This window comes from Myiozetetes cayanensis, unplaced genomic scaffold (genome assembly GCF_022539395.1).
Source record: "Myiozetetes cayanensis isolate MyiCay16 unplaced genomic scaffold, myiCay2020 scf4, whole genome shotgun sequence".
Classification (NCBI taxonomy): Eukaryota; Metazoa; Chordata; class Aves; order Passeriformes; family Tyrannidae; genus Myiozetetes; species Myiozetetes cayanensis.
Window position 1 is genome coordinate 48,893,126 of NW_026087631.1, and position 17,784 is coordinate 48,910,909.

The 17,784-nt window shown below is 38.5% G+C and overlaps 1 protein-coding gene across 1 annotated transcript in view; it reads right to left on the reverse strand.

Annotated features, from left to right (window-relative positions):
• Positions 1 to 17,784, reverse strand: part of LOC126647642 (interleukin-31 receptor subunit alpha-like) — a 30,794-nt gene that overhangs the window by 5,177 nt on the left and 7,833 nt on the right. Inside the window, exons 5-14 of the mRNA XM_050330086.1 lie at positions 16,227 to 16,393; positions 15,009 to 15,148; positions 11,710 to 11,851; positions 11,466 to 11,548; positions 10,185 to 10,395; positions 8,371 to 8,529; positions 7,225 to 7,347; positions 6,494 to 6,646; positions 3,670 to 3,813; positions 60 to 153 (exon numbers count right to left, since the gene is read on the reverse strand). Of these exons, the coding sequence (XP_050186043.1) occupies positions 60 to 153; positions 3,670 to 3,813; positions 6,494 to 6,646; positions 7,225 to 7,347; positions 8,371 to 8,529; positions 10,185 to 10,395; positions 11,466 to 11,548; positions 11,710 to 11,851; positions 15,009 to 15,148; positions 16,227 to 16,393 (1,416 nt within the window). The remainder of the gene's footprint in view (positions 1 to 59; positions 154 to 3,669; positions 3,814 to 6,493; positions 6,647 to 7,224; positions 7,348 to 8,370; positions 8,530 to 10,184; positions 10,396 to 11,465; positions 11,549 to 11,709; positions 11,852 to 15,008; positions 15,149 to 16,226; positions 16,394 to 17,784) is intronic.

Here is a 17,784-nt window from a genome sequence, read left to right on the forward strand (position 1 = left end):
CTCAGAGTTAAGCAAAACAAGAGTGCTGCTAACAACTTCAGTCAATATTCCCTTCTTACCTTTGAAGTACCAGAGAACAAGTGAGAGGTGCAAAAACCAGAATGAATATCATACTGAAGAAAAGGCCAGTCACAAATCCTTCAGATCCTTTCTCTGATGAGAAACAGAAAGACTGAGTCACAGACTTGAGGTGTCAAGTACAGAAAAGCCATATTACCTCCATGAGAGAAATAATTCAAACAGAAGTCAAGGCAAACTTTACAAATGTTCTTGAATTCCAGTAAGTAAAATCTTGTAAAAACTAGACCTGACATTCTGGGAGAGAGTGTGAGGTTTTCAGGTTTGTATTTTTAAGACATCTAGGTACCATGGAGTTACAGAATGCTGGAATTTGAAGGGACCTCTGAAGATCATCTAGTTCAACCTCCTGCTAAAGCAGGTTCGCCTAGAGCAGGTTGCACATGATTACATCCAGGCAGGTTTTGAATATCTCCAGGGAAGGAGACTCTCCAGCCTCTCTGGGCATCCCATTCCAGTGCTCCGTCAGCCTCACGATAAAGAAGTTCTTCCTCATGTTCAGGTGGAAATTCTGATTTTTCAGAATTTGTGCCTATTATCTATTTTGTTGCTGGTCATCACTAAAAATAGTCTAGCCCCATCCTCTCGACACTTGCCCTTAAGATATTTCTGTACATTTAAGGTCCCCTTAAATTATACTTTAAAGATCCCCTCTCTGTTGTCTCTTCTCCAGAATAAAGAAGCTCATCTCTCTCCGCTTTTCTCATTAGTGAGTTGCTCTACTCCTCCGATCACCTTCACAGCCCTCTGCTGCACCTGCTCCAGGAGATCTATGTCTCTCTTGTACTGAGGAGTCCAGAACTGGTCACAGCACTCCAGGTGAAGCCTCACCAGGGCTGAGTAGAGGAGCAGGATGAGCTCCCTTGACCTGCTGGCACTGCTCTTCCTAATGCACCTCAGGGCACCATTGGCCTTCCAGGCCATAAGGCCTCACTGCTGGCTCATGGGCGGCTTGCTGTCCATCAGGAATCCCAGGTCCTTTTCCACAGAGCTGCTTTCCAGCAGGTTAGCCCCATTCTGTGCTGGTGCAGGGGGTTATTCCTTCCCAGGTGCAGGACCTGCCCTTGTCCTTGTTGAATTTCAGACAGTTCTTCTCTGCCCATCTCTCCAACCTGTTGAGGTCCTTTTGAAGGGCTGCACAGCCCTCTGGGGTATCTGCCACTCCTCCCAGCTTTATGTGAACTTGCTGAGGAGGCCTCTGTCCCTTCATCCAAGTCACAGATAAACAAGTTAAACAATGCTGGGTCCAGTACAGAACCTCAGGGGACACCATTAGTGACAGACCTCTAACTAGACTGTGCCACTGATCACGACCTTCTGAGTTCTCAATTCACCTCACTGTCCACTCATCCAACCTACACTTCTTGAGTTTGCCTATGAGAATGTTATGGGCGACAGTGCCAAAAACCTTGCTGGTGCCAAGGTAGACAACATCCACCGCTCTCCCCTCATCTACCCAGGCAGTTATACCATCACCGAAAACTCTCAGATTGATCAAGCATGATTTCCCCTTGGTGTATCCATAGTGACTACTCCTGATAATCTTTCCCTCCACATGCTTAGTTAGAGATGACATCCAGGATGAATTGTTCCATCACCTTTCCAGGGATGGAACTGATATGTTGAATCCTTAAATCTACCATCCAAATATAAACACTATAAAATGAAAGGAGTATTCTTACACCCCATGCTGCTACATGGGCTTCAGCTTATTTAACAGGTCAGGACCCTAATGCATATCTGACTTAATAAGAAACTATTCAAGTGAAAGTGGCTTTTCATCTGTTTCAGGATTTACTAGTAGGGTTTGGGGGTTTTTTGTGAGATCACACCTGATTCTGACAATAGTAATATGTTGTATTTGTTTGTTGCCCATACTTTCCCTGTTTAGAACATTTTAACTGTAATCTCAGCCACTTGTCAATCCTTGATGCAAAGCTATGTCACCTATTGCCCATGTTAATACCTGTTGAGATATTTCCCATCAACACCCCACCCACCTGAAGACAAAGTGTTTGAAAGGCTAATGAAGGCTGATAAAGTGCTCAGGCAATGCGAGCAGTCCTGCTAATGCAGGAACCAAAGCAGACTGTCATGTTAAGAGAGTTGGTGTTGAGGTCTTCTTTATAAATGGCTAATTCAAAAGTTTAAAAATAGTGCCAGGAAAGCGTGGTCAGTTCATGATTGTGTTGCTGATACTGTCAAACCATATTTGCAAAAAGGCCTCTTACTTTTTCTTTTCTTACCCATCCCCCAGCAAAACTTTTTTTTTTTTTTATTTTAAAGTCAAACAGCCATCTATTTTTTGTTAAAAGGTTTTTTGGAAATCTGCAAATAGCTTTGTTGCTGAAAAAGGTTTTTAAAGCAACGAAACATGAGATTCTTCTAATGAATTAAGTAACCTGTAGAATGTTGGAGAGGGCAGAAATATTAAATGTAATGTTTAAGTTCAATGTAATTACTTGCATTTTTAAAATGTTGCACTAATTTTACTCTGTATTTTTGTTACTTTACTGAACAACTGAATCCTCTCCAAATATATATTTGGTTGGGTAAGTGGAATAAAGTCCTGAAGAAAAGATCCAGGGAGCTACTATAATATTTTGCATTGTCAGGAGAAAGTATTTCAGTGTGGGGGAGAAGGAGGCACAAATTCTGATGATTTCAAGGAAGATTTTAAATTTCTTTCATTTTTCTTTCAGCATCACACTTTTGACTATGCAGTTGTTTGTACTTATAAGTCTTTCACTTAGTACAAAATAAGCTGTTGTGGGGAGAAACCACTTGCATACTTTTGCCTCTGAATTTCATAGATTACTGATACCATCTCAGCTTGTTCTTTTCTATTTAGAAAGCTTTGATTAAGTGAAGTTGTGGTCAAACAAAGAAAAAGAGTCTACTGCAGTGTAGTTTTAGTTTCACTGATAGAGTGCTAAAAATATTTGAAAGACTATGTTTGGTCAACCCCATATAATTACAGTATTTGAGGTTTTAGAAATATAACTCTATTGGTCTGCTTAGCCTATCCAAGCACCCTTGAGAAAAAGAAACTTGCCAGCAAACTAAAGGACTTGTAACTTAGAATATACTTAAATTATTTGAAAACAAAAGATACTTTGATTGGTTGTCACCCACAATAGAAGCAATTGAAAGGTACCTAATTTTTTGTTTTTACAGTTAATGGTTCAGGAGGCCAGTTTTATGTGATTGCTCAGGATTTTGCCAAAAGTAAAGACTTAAATTTTACTAATCACAGGCAGAAATCTAAACTGCTGAAATCTATGACAGGAATTATCAATAAATAAAGATATGTGCACGTAGCTAGCATAAAAATGTCAGAAAAGGTTTCAGAGATGAGGAACCCTAAGTCTTCCCTGTATACTAGGGAGTAAAATACAAACAGAATTGTTCTGTCATGCGTAGTTTACCTTTAACAGAGGAAAAAATTTGTGTGTTTGCTCCCAGTAACCAAGGATTGAATAATAGCTCTTGTGTGTGAGCAGTCTATGACTACTTGAAAAGCAGGAAGAGGTAGAGGACAAGGGCATATGGAAAGCACAAGGAAAAGATTCATGCTGTGTAATGCGGTACCATATTTTGGAGTGCTGAAAGGTTGTGAAAGAGTCAGAGGTCCTTCTCCAGCATCAGTGAATCCTGAAATCTGCACACGATAGATGTTTTTTTCCTTCAGTCCAGTAAGATGGTAACTTGTGGTAGAAGAATTGAGAGTAACAGCTGAAATGCAAGAAGATTTGGGGGAGGAGATGATTAGATGAACTCTAGTGACGGAGTGTGTATCAGTGCAGCTGACTGGGGAAAAGACAAAATTTCAGTGCCCTAATCCATATCTGGAGGAATCCACATGATGCAGATGTTGTTTGGGTGATACAAGATTTCTCAAAAATATTTATGTACGTTTTAAATTGAGAGGTAAAAAGCATGAGCTTTCAACACCAAGTATGTATCGGGTTTAGTAGCAGGGGGGCTACAGGGATGGCTTCTGCGAGAAGCTGCCAGAAGGTTCCCTGATGTCCTCCAGGATGGACCCACCACTGGCCAAAGCCAAGCCAATCAGAAATGATAGTAACACCTCTGTGATAACATATTTAATAAGGAAAAAAATGTTATTGTACAGATATAATTGCAGCCAAAGAAGACAGGAATGAGCTCTGCAAACACCAAGGTCAGTGGGAAAGGAGGGAGGAGGAGGTGTTGTAATCACTGGGGTTGAGATTCCCCTACAGCCTGTGGTGCCGATCACAGGGGCCATGGAGGTCAGTGGAGGTGCAGAGGTCCACCTGCAGCCCACAGAGGTGGACCTCTGCTGGACCGTGTTGGAGTAGGTAGATGCCTGAAAAGGTGCTGTTACCCTGTGGGAAGGCTGTGCTGAAGCAGGCACTTGGCAGGGGACCTGCAGACCTCTGGAGAGAGGAGCCCACACTGGAGCAGGTTTCCTGGTAGAACTTGTGACCGTGTGGGGACCCACATCAGAGCAGACAGTTCTTGAAACCACTGTACCCTGTGGAAAGATACCCACGCTGGAGCAGTTCCTGAAGAACTGTAGCCCATGGGAAGGACTCACACTGCAGAAGTTCAAGGAGAACTGTCTCCCATGGGAGGGACACTGGAGCAAGGGAAGGACTTCTCTCCCTAAGCACTGGTAGAAACAACCTGTGACTGTAACCCCTGTTCCCCATGTCCCTGCACCACTGGCGGAGAGGAGGCAGAGCCTTGGAAAGAGGGAGTGATGGGGGAAAGTGTTTTAAAGGTGTGTTCTATTTCTCATTATCCTGCTCTGAATTTAATTGGCAATAAATTAAATTAGTTTCCACAAGCTGAGTCTGTTTTGCCTGTAACTGTAATCTATTTGTGATCTCTCCCAGTCCCTATCTCATCTCATGAACCTTTCATTACATTTTCTCTCCCCTATCCAGTTGTGGAGGGGAGTGATTGAGTGGCTCTGGTGGGAACCTGACATCCAGCCAGGGTCAAACCACCAGAGGTGATGAATGCAGAAGGCTGTGTATACTTCATGAGAGGAAAATATATCCAACATGCTGAATGGTTGTTTTATGTTGACTGTAATAATGAACGTTAGTACTAGGCCCTATCACATGCTTTATCCTCACTTCAGTAGTCAGTAGTTGTTCACCTTGCTTATACTAGTGCTAGTTCTCATCATTCAGTACAGAAAAGGGGCTGTGCATTCTGCTTCATCTGCTTTGTGGAGCTTTCAGATCAACCTTCCTTTTCTGACGGTCCCCTGGCCAGAATAACGTGCAACCAGCAATGCTGTAGTATGCCTTTGGTAGGGCAGAAATTACTTTTCGAGTTTGCCATTGTGGATTTAAGATCTTCACAGAAGTGAATGTGGTACTGTAGCCTACAGACTTCCTTCCTCCACATTCTCCAATAACATTATACTTCCTTCCTGGAAAACATGGCAATTGGGTGTCATGTCACTGTTGTATTGACAAATTAGGGCAGAGGGAAAAAAGAAACAAGTTCAATCCTGGATGCTCTCATTCTGTTGCCTCTTGTGCTTTCTGATAGGTATTTGGAGTGGAAATGAGCCCTCAGAAGACTTTCTATCATTCTGTAAAGGCAGAGGTTAACATGAATTATAGGACCCTTGCTATCCTCTTTTCTAAGGTCTTAGGTGCTATTTGTCTTCCGTAGCATGTTTACAATTTTATTTGAAAGTCAGTACATACAAAGTTAGTGTATTATTATGGCAAGGAGACTTTCCACTACAGACCAGAAGGAAAATACTTATCAAAAGAAATATGGGGATCTTTTTTGTTGAAAACTCATATGGTTTGAATTCAAAATTTTTCATTTATTTCCTTGTGTAGAAGTTTCACAATTTGTACTTTTCTAAGGTTGGAAAAGATCATCAAGTCCAAAATTAAACACAAAATCTATCAATTTAAGAAAATGTTTCTAAAAGTAAATCAATAATGGTGTCTTCAGAAATAGGTAAGAAATACAAACTGCTAACTGAGTTGAAAAACTAAATACATAATGTCTTAAGTCCTAAAAAAAGGCTTATACTCAATCCTGGATGAACTGCAAAGAAATATAAAAGTATTGTGACTGAAATCTTAATACTTCAGGAACACTGAAAGTCTTGACTTCCTTTAAGTGTTACCAGAGAATTCTGCAGTAGTCTTAGAAATGTAATTTTTAAGGAAATAGCAATATTTAGTTTGAGATAATATCTAGAACATTCCAAGTATTCATGGGAGCATCTAGATCATTAAAGGTCTAATCAGGAGCTGATCTTTGAGAGCACTCAATTTGCACAGAAATCTTAAGTAACTCAGTATGTGCTGTAGCCACAGTTAATAGTCTGAATGAAGCTTTTCTTTCATGGCTCTGACTTGCTGCTTTGTTCTGAGCAATGGTGACTTACCTAGAGACTTTTTCCTTGATGAATCTGTGTAGCTGATTCTGTATCCCCGTAGAAAGCCCAGACGGTCTTCAGCAGCTATTTCGTTCCACTTCACAAATGCAGAATGCTTTGTGATATTCAGAATTGTCACATTAGTGGGACCTGCCCTGGGAACTTAAAAAAATTATTTTAGTTCTGCATCAATACTTTTGCAATAGACATACAAGACTGAAACTTAGGTGCTTCCTAGGGAGTTCCTTGCCAGATTCAAGATGCCATAAATGCCATGTAAAGGGTGCAAGAGAAAGGAGAAATCTCATAGAGTAGAAAAACCTCATCTTAAAAAATACCAAAGTAGGTAGGAATTGTGACTCTCTCACAAAGATTTTATTCCAATAGCCACAGCTGTACTTATTTCATCTTGCAATATGAGACACTAGCAAATTGGGATTGGGAAATTGACTTGGACAGCAGCTAACAACTGAGTTACATGGAGTAGCAACTCTGAGGCCCTCTTTCTGTTATTTTTGGTAGTGTCATGTGTAATAAAAATGTTTCAATGCACTTGTCAGTAAGGAACAGCATTCAGGTCATTCACTACCAGGATATAACTGCTAAGACCAAAGGCAATGCTAACTGAAGAATGCCGTTCAGTCACCTGGAAAAGAAATTTTGTGTAGCCTCTGTTTTATGGCTGCAGATAGGAATAAGAAGAAATACAAAGGATGAGGTTATACAAAGGGGAGGAATACCTCCTTCCATGAAGTAAAAGTGGGTCACTCCAAAAGTCTTTTCATGTCCTATGAAATTTTCACACTGACATACATCAGATGTATGTACCATTATTTTGTACAACTTATACGGCTGAAAATTATCTGGAAAACAAATAAATGTGCATCAGGGTTTACTGAAAAGTTATAAATTATAGAGGAGATAAATGATAACTTTACAGTTTTTCTGTATAGTTCTTACTTTCTGAGACATAGTATAGTATAAGTTTATAGTCCTTTGCACTGAGTACTAAATATGTACATCCTTCTTCAATGTCTCTAGGTGCTTAATGCAAATTTTTTCAAAAGCAGGACAACATATAACATGGGTTTCTTTTAAAAGGTGGCAGATCTGTTCATAGTCTCTGTCTGGGAGGCATTAGCTACCAAAGGAGAAACTGGGAACTAAAATGGTTATAGATACCTTAGTTCAAGGGCAGATATTTTCCACTCAGCTAGCATATAAAAAGCCAAGAAAAATAAGTAGATATTGGAAAAGGACCAAGGAAAAGGTGCATTTATTTATAGAACTCTGAAGTTAATGTCCTTTGTTGTACAAATAAGCCTGTCTTGAATGGCTTTTGCAAGAGTCACCTGCATGTCTTTAATCAAGATATTCAATGTCTGTCCCAAAAAGTTATCCTCGACTGTAGCCCATCAAGCCAAGCTTGGTAAGCAGAATACTGGAGTTGAGAACATAGGCTTTTATAAGGATAGCCATTGGGATAAAAAAAAGAAATTAATCTTAGGGAGACTGTAACAGAACAGTTTATATTTAAAGATTAGCTTACCTAGGAACAAGACAGAAGTTTTTTTAAAAGCCACTGATGTATAGGTCTGACTAGAATGTGGGCAAGGAGAGACATTGTATCAGCAGTAGCAGTTTGGCTGCATTTCTTGCCCAACTGTGATCAGAAGAACCCTACTGAAAGCTCTGCTTTTTATCTTCTGTGGTGTTGCTAAACATTAAATGATGTCTCAGCACTAGACAAAGATTAAAAGTTGCACTTATCTGAATGGATCTTCAGTCTGCCCTTGAAAACAGAATGAAAAATCCTACTGTTCCCAACCAAAAATAATCAACAAATGGAAGGATGCTTCCACAGGAGATGCACCAGTTGTTGTTACCTAGCATGAAATTTCCAGTAGCTGTAGTTATTATCTTCATGTGCATATCCCCTTTACCAGTGCCCCAATCAACCACAAAACATTTTGGATTGTATTCTGGAGTCCAGGTGACAACTGCATTAGTTCCCTGGCGTTTGACATGGATTTGACCAGGTAAGTCTGTGAACAAACATACATAGACATCAATAAACAGCAAAGCAGATTTCTCCTCTATTACTTGCTTTCTCCCATTGCTTTTCTTTGAAGATCATCCATTAAGTAGTTTTATTGCAAGTGACTTACCTATCATAGTAGGGTTTCTACTAGTCAGTCAATAGAGGAAACTTAGCATTTAGTACTTTGCAACAGTGTCTGGGGGCTCTGGTGTTGATTGCTGTTCACAACTTTTCCCTGTTTTCAATTGTCAAAAATTAAACGGCTGTTCCAAGCCTCAGTAAGAGGAAGCCTGGTGTTGCTAAATAACCTCCTGTGAGCCACTAGTAAGTGCTATACATAGGGCAACTCTGAGGTCGTTCTTACCTGGGCAGGGGAGGAGGAGAACGGGCTAATGTCAGAGATATAGATATAGATAAAATTTCATATACTTTGCATATTCTGAAAGGATTTTAAACATTTTGACATTTTAAGAGATAGACTACCAAACTAGGAAAGATCTTATGACTGGCATTAATGAGGGAGAAGAGAAATCTGCCATTTTGGAGTAAGAAGTGGTAGACATAAAAATTCTCCATTTTATCTCCTGTCAGGAAACCAATATAATAAAGGCAAATTACAGAAAATGGCTGTATTAGCTGAGCAAAAGTTGGGTACGCTGAGAAGGAATTTATCTTGGGAATGCACTTTATGCAAATATCTTCCCAGTAGATCACGACAGATACAGAGAACCTGCATAGAAATGCAGCCAAAGGGAAACAGGTGTCTGAAGAGAACCATGAAGAACAGGCTGAGGTTCAGTAGAAAACTGATTGTCAGTCAAAAGGTTGCTTGAAGTGGTAGTATATATTTCATCAGAAGAGAGCTAAGGGACTGAAATGTAAGGGCAAAATCAAGTTGTTACCTCTTTGCAGGAAAAGGAGAACAGAATGAGGGGAGTATGTTAGAAAGTCCTGGAAAAGCAATCAGTTGCAGCTATCTGAGGATCAACAAGGGTACTTGCACACATCTTTATTTGTGAATGCTATAGCTTAATTAGAAAAACCCCACAACTTACTGTGGAAGAACGAGGTTTTTCTTATATTGCAATAACTATAGCTCAAGACTATAACATGTGAAACTAGCTTAATTATAAGGAAAACAATGTTAAATAGTTCTATTTTTTAAATGAAAAAACTGTATATGTAGGCATCATAAAACCTTGTTCTTCGTTAAAATATGACAAGTACATCCCATCTGTTTCTTGTCCCATGTGCCTGTTAGAGTAATACAGAAATAAAAGGCAGTAGCAGGTGTCCTAATAGTTACTTAACTCAAAACACTTAGATTTACACATAGTTCTGTGAACTTTTTTTAAACCACTGGCACGTAATTAATGTGAGGACAGTTCATAAAGCATTTTGCTGGGCAGGTCTAGCACATAATAATTTCTGTAGCTTGAGAAAGCACAAGTGCTAAACTGAATATTAAATTGCTTAGTCTGTTAATTTCTATTGAAATCCTTTCTTAAGGAACAATACTGACTCTCACTATGTAAAAATATGAGCCTAAAAAATATGCAAGAGAATGCTTTAACCGATCCCAGTGTGTCAGAAAGTAGCCTTAGAGATTGCTCATAAAACTTTTCCACCACTCTAGTGAAAGATTGATAAGGTAAGTACCTGTTGCAGAGAATTCTGGGACAATGTAGACAGCTTGTGGAGATTCTCCTGCTTCATTGTAGGCAGAAATATTAACTCTGTAGTAAGCCATGGAGAGATTTAGAAGAATTTTTCTGTCCTTGAGAAAGATGTGATCTGGTGAGTCACTGCAGTTGTTGGGTATTCTTTCCACATTAACCAAATATCCAAGGATGTTCTCACTTTGTGTTACCTAGCAAGAGGAAAAAGATTGTTATTCTATAAATATTGTTATGTCCTGTGCAGAAAATCAAGTGGGATTTATTGTATAGACAAAATATAACTTCTAATGATGGGGATAAAATCATGCTGTTTTAATTAGGTCATTAGGAATCAATAAAACAAAGCATTTTCTTAAAATTAAGAGCATGCTTAAATTGAGAGGCTCGAAGCACAGGATAAAAAATTTCCCTTAATTGAGATCTTAGTTGCGTGTATCCAATTAGTAATAACAACACCAAAGCAGCTGTAACGTTCTCTACATCTCACTGGAACATATCCCTCCTTATTAGGAACCTGAAAGTTAATGAGAGGTGTTTAATTGGAATTTATGCCTCTGGGAATCTTCATCTACTAGGGCTTGGTTAAGTACCTGGTCTCTTTAAAAAGAAATGCTAGTAATTACACTACAAATTTGGAACATGTTAAATATCCGATTTCTGGATAATTCTGGTGGTGGTTCAATCATTATTTTACTATACTGATCTTAATAAGAGATTGGAAAATGAGTGCACAGAAATGGAAATTACTGCAATATAGAAAGAAACTTAACTCTATACATGAAGACCTGTGAATTCTGCAAGGATTATTTCTGATATCAAGTCTGTTATTTCTGGCACAAAATTAATAGTGTGTAGATACCACAAAGCTGTGAGATTGAGTTATCTTAATGAAATAATTGGGCACTTTTGGAGTAACATAGACAGAAAGATATTTATTAATTTAAAAGGCACATTCTGAAGAGGAATTTCTGACAAAGGTGGAAGCTCTTAAAATGAAAATAAGATGTTTTTCCCAGGACAGGAATGAGAGATTTAATGATTTTTCAATTTTATAATTGAATGTATTTTTGTCTTATTATTTTCTAGCACCTAAATCATCAGAATACAAATGCAGGGATTTCAGAAGCAGGTGTACAATATCTAATGCCTTTTGCATATGCAGTGTAGTCTCAATAGAATAAGGAATTCTGGTTTTCCCTATAAGGTAATAAATTAATAGCACGTACACCACAGCAGGTACTGAGACTTGAGTGAACATTACCTCCCACTTCAGAAGAACACTTCTTCTTCCTGGAGAGATTTGTGTAGTTACATTGTATGATATTCTTGGCTTATTCATGAGTTCTAGTAAATGTGGAAAAAGATGGAGACAGGCAGTCATATGAATCATTCTGATGTTCATATTTTCAACAGTATCTGAAAATACTATTTCATATGACACAAGATTTGTAAAGGATTTTACATTCATGCTTATTCTCAGTAGGATAAAGCTACATTTCACTTACTGTGAGGGACCAAAATCTCTTTGCTCCACACGCAAACACAGTTCAGACCACTGTTGGCTATGCATCTGAGCTGAACAATGTATGAAGACATAGCATTTAAATTCGAAATGGTGATATTGACAGCATTGCTTTCTACAGGCACCTAAAAAAAAATATTTACTTTATGTAGCACCAATAAGACATAATCTTATATTAATTATTTTCTCAGCCAAGGACCAGCATTCTGACTGCAGCTGAAAGTAGGTATTCTTGCCATCAAATAAGAATTAATGCACATTTTAGCCAAGGTGTTTTAATTTTTTCAAAGCAATACCCTCTTTTTCATGAACTTGTTCTGCTCAGTCAGGACGGTAAGCAACCGTATGGGTCTAAATACTGTTTTTAAAATCAATTAGACATGATATATACTGAAAAATAATAATTTATTTAACTCTGAGCCTAGTTGGCATTCTCGAGAACAAGATGTCAAGGGAAAATAAGACACATATTAAAAAAATCTTCTTGTTCTCAGAAGTATCAGTATGCCTAAATAGATCCATGTGACTGATGTGGTAAAGTGGTGACTGTACTGAATGTATGGCTGCCTATGCCTTAGCATGGTATAAGTAATGTGCATCTACAGCTAATGATAGCACTGGTGCTCCAGTAACTGTGCAGGGAATGGAATTTTTCTTGAAACAAAGAAACCCACCCATGTCTGAGGAAATCTCTGAGCTGCAAACTAGGAGAAAATATGGTGAAAAATTGTTGTTAAATGTTTATTTTACACTCTCTACCAGATGTCCATTGGTGGCTCCTATCAGAACACAGTATCCTGCATTAATAGACCTTTTCTCTGGTCAGTTCTAGGCACTGAGTTTTTTTTAGAAGTACTATTGCAGATTGAAATATTTGTGTTGGCATTTGTTTGCTGTAAAGTTTTGTTTTCCTAATTATATGTATTACTTAAAAGAACACCAAAAAACCCCACCAACAAATCAAACAAAAAAACCTTAAAACCAACAGAGCCCGAATATAAGGTGACTAGCTCATCACTTTAAATTTCTGCAGTGCTCTATTTTTTTAATAAAGTTGATTAATTAACATCTGTGGCAGTATGCTCACCCCCCTCCTCCAACCTGATCTTTATTTCCTGTAACCCTGCCCAAGTAATAACCACCAGCAGCCATAATGGGTGTGCCTGGTCATGATGGCTGCATCTAGCTTGAGGCTGATTCGAGGGAGACAGATAACAACATAACAGCCAAGGGTAATTTGAATAATTTGTCCACCTAACCATAGTACTGCTTAAGGTTTGACTCAAGTCAAGTTTGGAAGAAACTAAGATCTGAAGTGAACATGCAAATAAGTCTAAATCATCTTACCCATTAAAGAGTGGGCATTCAAGGGCCTGTTGAGCTTTCCTGCACAGCAGTGTGCTGCACACCAGAATCTCTTGAGTAGGGACACCTCTCAAAGTTACTCCTCAAGACTGAGTAAATACTTATCCCATCAGATACTTGATAAGTGAATTGGAAATTACAGCACTGAAACTATGAAATCTTATTTAAGTGATACAAAGAATTGATTGTGCACATTATAATCCTTTAGACATAAACTGTTGACCAGACCTGGGACTAAGTCTGGATCCTGAAGCAACTAAACTCCTGGGACTCTGAGAATAATTTTAGAATGCAAGGGGAGCCTTTCTGAGCATCATGATCCAATTAAAAGGTCTACCTGACAGTTCTGTCTGACTCTATCCTCTATGCAGTCATCAAGTGTTGCTTACCATTTACTCTTTTTAAAGTGCTGTCACACTTATTATGAAATTTTGCTAGATTTCTGTTTTATATCAATAAACATATTGCTACTTCTTTCTTAAGAGTCAAGTGTATTACTCCACCCATGACAACTTTGTATACTTTTTGCTAGTAGAACAAGAGCTTGGTCACAAAAATATCCCACTCCACACAGTATTACAGGAAGAATCCAAGTCTCCTACAGAAGAAGAGGGAAGTGGAATGGATTTAAGATTGAAGTGTTAAATTACATTATATGAACATTAGTCTACTACTCTTGATAAACACTATTTCTCATCTAGCTTTATATATCCGCTGTGTTTTTATGCTCACACTCGCCCTTTCCCTCCAGCCCCATCTGCATGTGTAGCCTATGGTCACATGATTAGGAGAAGATTACAGCCTAAATTCATAGGATCAGCTGGGACATGGGAGATAACGATTATTTATGTCCTGTCCTTCAAATCACCCACTGTGGCTCTATCTACCAGTCCTTCACAGTATACACATGAATCTCCTAATCTCCCCTGTCTCCAGAACCTGTATGACATGCGTTTGTGCTGCTCCTAACCCTCTGTTCTTCCACACGTCACATAGCAGACCATCTGCACATACTTATCTATCTATTGCACTCCTGGATGGGTTATGCTTGGGTAACTCTCTGTCCTAGAATGGTCTAGGACTTTTATGCCATTGAAAAAGGAGACTCTTGCACATTCTCTGTATCAGGGTAAAACCTTTCTAACATGGGCCTCTCACAGTAACCCTGAAGTGGCCAAAAAGATTGACAGTCAGCTATGAGAGAAATGGGAACAGTCTTCTGAAATAAAAGGAAGAATAAGAGAGATTCTTGTAGTAAAGAGGAAGGGAAAAGGCTCCTAGGTGAGCAGTGATGCCCAAGAAGTGGCATAACTGTTGCTATTTAAATGTTTTTCTTGCTGGGGTTCTACTTGGTAAATACACATTCTTCATACAAATAAAAACAGCAGAGCTGGAAAAACAGACAATTTCAGGGACCCAGTGATACAAATCATGCATATGTGCCTGCCTGCTGGCAAAGGTTTTGCATGATAGTCTGGATGACAACAAACAGGATAAGCAGTTATTGCTACTACATGAAGATATTATTGTTATGATGACTGTTATTCCAACTTACATTTATTGCCTTCAGTTCTAGGTACTGCCTTTGTTGCTGCACCATATTGCATGTTCTAAAATGTAGCTGGAACTGATCTTGTATCCCACAATGTCCTTCTCCCCAAACTGGAGAAAGATGGATTCAGTGGATGTGATGTTAGTTGGATTAGGAATTGGTTGAATGGTCACATCCAGAGGGTAGTGGCCAATGGCTCAAAGTCCCAGTGGACATCAGCAACAAGTGGTGCTTACCACACCTATTTGCTATCCATGTTGTGTGCTCTCTTCAGTACCATGGCACTGATGGCCTGCTGAATGTGCTGTTGAGCTGATAGTGAGGTACCTCATGTTCTCATGTGGTTGTTATTTGTAAGTACTTACCATGGTCCACTGAGTGGATTCTGTGAGCATCTCTCTGTATCTCAGCTCATATGGGGTAGGGGTTGTGGGCAGGTCCCACTTTATTATCATCTGGTTTTTGATCTGATGAGCACTTATGTTAGATGGTGCCAAGCACTTCCCTAAAATGTGGAATATGCAGCTGTTATAAATGCAAGAGAAGTAGGAAAGCTTTTGTAATTATGTCTATCAGGTGTGGTTTATAAAAAATAAAAGACTTCATGCTGAACACCGTAAGACTTCAAAAAAGACTGAAAATTAATAATTATTAAATTAGTATGATATCAACAAAACAACCTTTTCCCTCTTGCCTTTCTTTTGTGAATGTTTCAATTGATTTCAGGAAGACCCTTTTTCTAAGCAGATACTATCCTGAGAGAGGCTGAAAGGCAAAATCAAAATGTCAAGAGTATCTGTAATAGTGAATTGCATAAAAATTTACCAGAACATCTTTCAATTTCAGCAACTGTCTTCAGCTATGTAATTGAAAATGCAATTTTTGTCTTTCTTTCCAATAAACATAAGGTGGCCAAAAGTGTCCAGCAGAGGTCACAGTGATAATTTGAGTTGCACTGGTAGTAACTCCCAGCAGTGATAAGCACCATTTTTTCTTGGACCATGATTAGTCTCGGAAGGTAAGGTTTTGGTAAGTTTTTAACATTATCTCAGTCACCAGATACTGTAGAGAATCTTTAAATAAACATCTAAAGGACATAGTAAATAGGGCTTCTTTTTTCATATCTTCCCTGCAGCACTGTGTAATGGGTAAGTGGCCTTCAAAAAGAGTAGAACTTTGAAAAAGTTTCTTGAAACTCTAATGCCCTATACCAAGAGTTCCTTAAGTGCACAGTACTAAGTCAGCCTACTCTTCATAAATCAATAAATAAATTGAGAAAAATGTCAAAGACAGCACAGAAAGCTGGTTAAGTACTCTACACAAATATCACTATATATATTTTTCTGGATATTACTTAATTTTATATTCCATCATATTTTTGAAGTAAATCCCCTCTCCTGTAAAAGCTGATAGACATCTGTTATTAACTTCATTCAAGGAAACCAAACTACAGGTTAGGTCCCTGAATCATTAAAAATAACAAGTGTATTTTGGAAGTTGAAATTTTGGAAATGATTTTTAAGAAAATGTGACTACTGCTTCAGCTGGGCACTGTAGTAACACAACTTGTAAAGATGCTGTACCTGCTTTGCTTAGTAAAACTGAGATGTTCTTTCCTTTTACACAGCTGGAATGAGCGTAATTTACTGCTATCCAAATGTATGCAAATCGCTCAAGGTAGAGATTCTTTCGTTCAATTGTGATGTAAGGTGATGATGTGTTTCGTTGAAAAAGTTTTCTTATTTTGTTCCTTCAGAGAAAGGGAAACAGAATTAAAAACATTTTATTTATCTGCCCCCAGAAAGCAACATTACAGCAAATGGTAATTTTGCAGATACCTATACATATAATTCTGTATCTTGAAATCTTGAAGGTAAGGGCATGAGTGCTTGAAACAGCAAGTGTAATTCCAGCACCCTAGTGACTGTAGCAAACTTAAACATGCAAATCTTTGTTGTATGTGGGGAACTGTTAAATACCTTAAACTTGTAAGGCATAGCATGATACAAGACAAGGTCTGTACTTACTAGATTTATACTTACAATGGGATACTTAGAGCATTTTGAAGCAATAAAATGATGTAGGAAATTACTTCATAAAGCCTTCCCACCTATCATAAGGGCACTCAAATTCCTTTGGGAAAGCAAAATTTCTGTTACATGAATCTAAATTTCCACAAAAGTATGAAAAACCTCTTACAAGCTTATCTACTGCCTTTTGTTCCCTCAAAGCATGAGTTTGACGATACTAAATTTCACATGACTCAGCCCTCTAGGTTACTTCTGTTGTAGCTAACACACACTACAGAAAGTGCAAGAGGTCTAATGCCTCACATACAGTGGTGCTGCCTACATTTTTCCTCCATCTCTCTCTCTCTCTCTCTCTCTCTTTCTCTCTCTCTCTCTCTCTCCTCCTCTCTCTCTCAATCTCTCTCTCTCATTCACTCTTTGCTGCACCCAGGACAGATTTTTTCCAAGGTTAAAGCTGTGCCAGTTCAATGTTCTTAAAGACATGGGCCAGCATACTAATTGTCTAGCTACATATTTCAAGTATTTGAGTATATATTAGTATATTCAAGTACAAATGTGCTGATCATGATGCAATATTTAATAAGTGAACAGAAGTACTTGGAGTTTTCCCTGGCTATTGCTTTGGACTAGCTATGAATCAGCCATTAATATTTCAAAGCATGATTTTGAATTCTTGATTGGAACTTCTCTGTGGGAGTGTTTTTCTTTAATCTTTTTCTTCCTGACAACTAAATCATAAGGAGCAAAGACAAGGAACAATTAAAATGTCAAACTGACATTACATGCAGAAAGGAATCATGTCCTCTTCTAGGCAAGAAAAAAGCCCTTTCACATGTGGAACTTTTTTTCTCTTTTTTTTTTCTTTTTTTTTCCTTTTTCCTTTCTTTTCCTTTTAACACAGTAGAAGAGGCGAAAGGAAGTTTTTCTTTAAGACCACTTGTTTGAAGCCTAGCAGACTGAGTTTCAAGTCCCGATTCTGACTTGGAAAAATCAACATCTCTGCAAGGGAATTGCCTTCTTTTGCCCCTACCAACCTCCTCTTTCACGCTTTTTTCTGCCTTCTCTGTTTATAACATCAACCCTGCAGCCTAGGAACAGCACAGTCTGGTTT